Source organism: Guillardia theta (assembly GCF_000315625.1).
Source record: "Guillardia theta CCMP2712 unplaced genomic scaffold GUITHscaffold_31, whole genome shotgun sequence".
NCBI classification, from domain to species: Eukaryota; class Cryptophyceae; order Pyrenomonadales; family Geminigeraceae; genus Guillardia; species Guillardia theta.
The window spans coordinates 592,855-599,135 of NW_005434643.1; the positions used below are offsets into that span (position 1 = coordinate 592,855).

Sequence of the window (6,281 nt, forward strand, 5' to 3'; positions counted from 1 at the left end):
GCCTGCCTCCTGCCTCCTCGCCTCCTCCCTCCTTCCTCGCCCTCCTCCCTCCCCTCCCTCCCCCCCCTCCCCTCCCCTCCCTCCCTCCCTCCCTCCCTCCCTCCCTCCCTCCCTCCTCCCCCCCCTCCCCTCCTCCTCTCCTCCCTCCCCTGCCTCCCTCCTCTCTCCTCCCTCCCCTGCCTCCTCTCTCCTCCCTCTCCTCCCTCCACCCTTGTTGTCCTCCCTCCTCTACCGCAACCACGACTTCTTCTTTCACTACATTCACTTCCACGTCTTTGTTCTCCTTCTCTTCTTTCTCTCCCTTCTTCGCCTTTTCTTCCTCCTCCTCGTCGACTCGCTACTCCATGCTAGTTTGACGTGTTATTTTCAGGCGGCTCTCTCAAAACACGTGCTCGCTCAGCACCGGCTGGCGTGTATGTACCTGGAGGGATTCAACGTGAAGAAGGTAAAAATAGCTGCAAGATCCAACGTGTCTTCAAACATGCTCAAACCATGTCAAACCAAAGAATCCCTCAATGTGTGCTGGTCCTAGAATATATCCCATCTTACCTGAACATGTTGAGAACAATCTTGGTGTATGATGATGTATTTGAACGAGGTCTCGATCATCTTTAATGCCTCGTGTGCTCGTTTGGTTTGCAGGACGTCAAAGAAGCAATCAGATGGTTCAAAAGAGCCGCGAAGAAGGGAAGCTACGAGGTATCTCAACCTTTCACAACCTTTCAACCAGTCGCTCTCCTCTGCACTCCTCCCCTCTCTCCGCCCCTCCCCTCTCCTCACCTCACCTCTCCTCTCCTCTCCTCTCCTCTCCTCTCCTCTCCTCTCCTCTCCTCTCCTCTCCTCTCCTCTCCTCTCCTCTCCTCTCCTCTCCTCTCCTCTCCTCTCCTTCTCACACTTTCTTTCATCGCCTTCAGGCTGCTCAGGAGTTGCATCGACTTTACTCGGAAGGGAAAGAAATTGCAAAAGCAAGAAAGACGCACAGGTACTCCCCCTCCTCCCCCTTCTCCTCCCCCTCCTCCTCCTTCTTCTACTCCTGCTCCTGCCCCTGCCCCTTTTCCTCCCAGTCTCCATTCCCCATCATCTCCTCAGCCCTTCTATTCACCATCTCTTGTTCCTTCCTCCTTCCTTTCGTCGCGCTGCTCCTTTTCCTGCCACTAGAGGCTGCTGTCTCTAGTTCGCCTTGCCCCTCGTTGACTGTAATGAAGCATTGGAAGCAAGTCATGAAGAGAACTCCAACGTCGTGAACCAAATGTACATAATAAACAATTAGAGGATGTAACCTCCTCCTACCTCCTCCTACCTCCTCCTACCTTGTCCTACCTCCCCTCCCCTCCCCTCCTCCTCCTTCCTCCTCTCCTCTTCCCTTCTCTCCTCTCTTCTTCCACCTGGCTTCTCCTCTCCTCTCCTTCCACTCCCTTCCCTCTACTCCTCTATCTCTGCTCCTCCTCCTCATCCTTTACATCGCAGTGGGAAATCCAAGGGGCGAACTCTTGGGGCTGACGGCAAGTCAGCAAACAGCACAGACGTTCCTCCCCACCTGCTCCACGACAAGCCGAGGCAAGACGCTCATGTCACAGCTACAACTGACTTCAGCACACTGCCAGGAGCAACATGAACAACCTCCCATGCGCCATGAGCCCTCCCATCCTCTCCCCGAGATAGTCAGAGAAGAAATCTCTGCCATCCTCGATGTAGCGCCTGCCCGACGGTCATCGTCACTCGAGTCAACCTTGCAACTCAAACAAACGTCGCACTTGAGTCTCTCAGTATCGGTGAAGTTCTCGTAGTTGTACTCAACATGCGAGAAAGACGCAAACTTGCTCTGAATGTGCTCAATCCCTCCGTCGTGTGCGTCTACAAACCACGACAGGTGCCATGCTGCTTGCTCCTGCTCAGACTTTGTCAAGCTTCTCTCCCCGCAGACAAACTCTTCTCCCGCCCTTTCCTCCCACATCCTTCCTTCAGGCTTCCTCCTTTCCCATCCTTCCTCCTTCTCTCCTTCCCTCCCTTTCTCCCTCCCTCCCTCTTTCTCCACCTTTCTCTCCTGCTCTCTACTTTGTCGCCTCCTCCTGCCTCTTCCTCTCCCCGCTTTCCCCACTTCGTCGTTGTCATTTACCATGATTGATGAGTCCGACGGGCCAAGGTGAGTCATGCGAACTAGCTGAGGGTTGACGGCGCCATACATCATGTCGCGAAGAATAACCTGATGCAAACGCTCAGGATTTCTGCAACCTTCCTCCCTCCTCCCTCCTCCCTCCTCCCTCCTCCCTCCTCCCTCCTCCCTCCTCCCTCCTCCCTCCTCCCTCCATTCATCGTTCTGATGTGTTATCTCCAGCATATCCTTTGCCTTCTTATATCCTTCCCGCCCTTCTTCGCTTGTCTACCTCCTTGCTTCCTGCTGCCCCTCCCCCCCTCCCCCTCCCCCTCCTCTTCCTCCTCCTCCTCCTCCTCCTCCTCCTGTATCCCCACCCACCTTGGGCCCGAGAGACCATCCCTCCTTGTACTCCAAGTGGAACCCGTACTGATGGAAGTGCCCCTGCTGACGTCATCACAACTCCCTCCTCTCCTTCACTGCGAGGCGCCTACCTTCATCAAGACAGGGGCAGTGTAACCATGGCAGACTCGGAGCAGGCGCAGCGACTCCCTCTTGGGTATCTCGTCCACGTCTGCTCGCCGACAGGCGTCAGCATCGCTCCTGTAGGCACTACCCCTCTTTTCTCCTTCTTTCCTGCTGCCTTGCCACCACCAACCATCTCCTCCTCCAGCACCACCACCACCACCATCACCATCATCACCACCACCACTCCTCTTCTCTCTTCACCACCTGCGATGATGATCAGATCGTCGGGACGCGCATCCTTCAGTCCTTCTAGCTGCGCAAGAATCATAATCTACACCTCACCAGCAGCCTCCCAGCAAGAAATTCCTCACAATTTCATTCCTCTGCGCCACCTCCACCGCCCAGACGTCGTCCCCTCCCCTCCTGATCCTGCTCTTGTTCAGCAGGACCCTCTCCACCTTGTCCCCGTAGGCTTGCAGGACGCGAGATGAGTCAAGGTGAAGAGGTTTCGACTTGTACTGGAAGGTGATGTCCGCCTCCACTATCACAAACTTGTAGACCAGCTGCAGTGTACACCTCAGATGAGGACGAGGACGAGGACGAGGACGAGGACGAGGACGAGGACGAGGACGAGGACGAGGACGAGGACGAGGACGAGGACGAGGACGAGGACGAGGACGTGGACGAGGACGAGGACGAGGACGAGGACGAGGACGAGGACGAGGACGAGGACGAGGACGAGGACGAGGACGAGGGAAGGAAGAGAGGCTCACTGCAAGAGGGAGATGGACGCATAGGATTGAAGATCGAAGATGGATTCATGAAGGAGCATGTGACATGAGTGTTCGAGAGGAGAGGAGCGGGAGCGGGAGCAGGAGGAGAACGAGCAGGACAAGCAAGAAGAAGGGGAGGAGCGCCATCAGTAACACTCACCTCATTGAGCTCGTGCAGCCGAACTTTGAGGATATCCTCCTCGTCGTTGAAGGTGAATGTGTCGTAGATGCGAGCAGGTCGCGTCCGGGGCTCCCAACCATGTGACGAACACAGACGAGCTGCCTGCTTATCCTCCTCGCTGAACTTCTCCTCCTCCTCCTCCCGCCCCTCCTGTCCCTGCTCCTCTTTCTCTCCCCCCTCCTTCCTGCAGACACCCTCGTCGCAAGCCTCTTCCTCCTCTTCCAAGTGCTCTTTGACCCGGACCAAGGATACAGCAACGTCGACTGTGAAGGTGACTGAGCAGCCGTACCATGACTCCCCCTTGAACTTTGCTGTCACAACGTAGTCTCCATTGATCAGGCCAGTAAGGGGGATCTTTTTTTCCATCATCGCCCCGTCACCTACCGTTCCCTCGAGCACCTGGTCGCCGACATGTTGCCCTTGGTAGAACAAGGAGATGTTGATGGTTAGGGGAGGGAGCGGGTGAGTGTGGCCGTCCCGATCGACTTCGATGACAAGCTCGATGTCGTTGCTCTCAACCAGCAGGTCCTGGTCCTGTGGCGAGAGGATTGATACGATAGGATGGCACCAACACCCGACGACGCAGAGGAATAGGAGCGAGAAGAACGCTTCCTTTGTGGTCATGGCTTCTGTCTTCCCTTACGCTGTCTTCGCCCGTATCCTCCGTGTGCGGTCTAGCCTTCCTGCTCCTGCTCCTGCTCCTGCTCCTGCTCCTGCTCCTGCTTCTGCTCCTGCTCCTGCTCCTGCTCCTGCTCCTGCTCCTGCTCCTGACGTAGGTTTTCGCATTTCTGCTTGCTAGAACATACCGGAAGGGGTTGTTTGATGAAATCCGGGGATCAGGTGCTTTCCACCGGTGCATGTGATATCTTTTTGAGGGGTACTATCAAGTAAAAGGGTAGGTAGGGTAGGGGGTGGTCGGATTAGGAAAGCCGCATCTGAGGAATATGGCGAGGAAAGTGCCAAGGGGCGGAGGTAAGGAGGGAGGAGGGGAGGAAGGGAGAGAGAGGAGGAAGGGGAGGAGGACGAGGACGAGGAGTAAGGGTGATACAGATAGAAGAAGTTAGAGGAGGACGAGGACGAGGAGTAAGGGGGATACAGATAGAAGAAGTTAGAGGAGGACGAGGACGAGGAGTAAGGGGGATACAGATAGAAGAAGTTAAAGGAGGACGAGGAAGAGGACGAGGAGGGTGAGAAAAGGAAGGAGGGCAGGAGGAAGGGAAGAACGGAGGAAGGGAAAGGTGCAGACTGCAACTGTCAATCTTCAGATCCCCTCCTGAATTCTCATGCGCTTCATGACTTTCAAATACCCCATGGTGCTTTTACTCATCCTGCTTGCGCTCCTTGTGCCCTGGCATGCTCGTTATCTTCCTGCATGCCTGCGACCCTTTCACACTCTCCCCTTCCCCCCCCTCCACCTCCGGCAACGCAACATCGTCGTCACGGCGATCAGCTCTGAGCCAGCTCGCAGCGACAGCTCTGTCGGCAGCACTGTTTGTCTGCTTGTTCGCATGCTCCCTCGGAACAACTTCTGGCTTCTCCCCCAGCATCCCGCAAGCCCACAGACAGGTGAGGCGATCCCTTGCAGCTGGAGGGAGCAACAGGGCTGACCCCTTCTGCGAGTCAGCTGGGCTTCTGCTGGACTAGCTCGTGTTCTCCTGCATCTCCTTTCAACTTGGCTACCAGAGGTCCCGTTGCCCTCCGTTGCTCGCCTACTCTGACCCGTCGCACGTGACAGCACGACAGCCGGCCGTCTTGAGCCTCTCTGCAGTCGGAGGAGGTGAGTTGTGGTGCTTTCACTCGTCCCTGGCGTTACGCCATGGCAGACGGAGTTAATGGAGGAGGAGGAGGAGGAGGAGGAGGAGGAGGAGGAGGAGGAGGAGGAGGGGACGGGTCGAAGGACGACAGTGATGACAACGTCCTGTCGTGGAACCAGGTCCTGTCAAAGGTTGCACTCACTCCATCTCCATGTTTCATAGCTGAATCGTGACCATTTAAGTACGGCAAGAGCCAGGGCGAAGTGCCGCAGGAGCTGTTGAAGGCTGTTCAGGTCCCTGGCTTTCAGAGTCTCGCCCTCCCGATCACCAGCTTTGCAGGACGGGAAAGTCGGAGTGCAGGCACTGGTCGAATTCTTCAAGTTGAGTGAGAACAACTTGGTAAGATTACACCGCCTCTTCCTACCCTACCACCACCTTCTCCTCCTCCATCATCTCTATCTCCTCTACCCCCTCCTCCATGACCGCAACCCCCCTTTTCCGCCACCATCTCCTCCCCTACCACCACTACCATCTCCTCCTCCTTTTCTCACTCATCCTTCTCCTCCTCCTCCGTTTCCATCACCATCATCATCGTGACCAACACCACCTGCCGACTCCCTCTGTCGTCTCTCGTCCTGACGGCTGTCAACAGATTCGTCCTCTCCTCGCCTTGGCTCCCATTCGGGATCGCCTGCTTGCGGACTCAACATTCATGAACAAGGTGTGTCTCCGTATCCCAGTCTCACCGAAATGATTCTCCATTGACCAGGCTGGTATCGACATGATCGTTGGGGGCGTCGCACAGTTGCTGGCAGGTAGACGCCCCATCCCCATCCCCATCCCCATCCCCATCCCCATCCCCATCCCCATCCCCATCCCCATCCCCATCCCCATCCCCATCCCCATCCCCATCCCCATCCCCATCCCCATCCCCATCCCCATCCCCATCCCCATCCCCATCCCCATCCCCATCCCCATCCCCATCCCCATCCCCATCCCCATCCCCATCCCCA

General features: G+C 56.5%; 1 protein-coding gene across 1 annotated transcript; it reads right to left on the bottom strand.

Annotated features, from left to right (window-relative positions):
* Window positions 1–1,456: 1,456 nt before the first annotated feature.
* GUITHDRAFT_107951 (hypothetical protein) lies at window positions 1,457–4,138 on the bottom strand (the record flags this gene model as incomplete). The annotated part of the gene is made up of 9 exons (XM_005833269.1): window positions 1,457–1,496; window positions 1,621–1,698; window positions 1,755–1,888; window positions 2,117–2,203; window positions 2,474–2,536; window positions 2,587–2,666; window positions 2,822–2,873; window positions 2,932–3,123; window positions 3,494–4,138. 9 exons carry the CDS (start codon window positions 4,136–4,138, stop codon window positions 1,457–1,459), a joined length of 1,371 nt encoding a protein of 456 aa, XP_005833326.1.
* Between the last annotated feature and the right edge of the window lie 2,143 nt (window positions 4,139–6,281).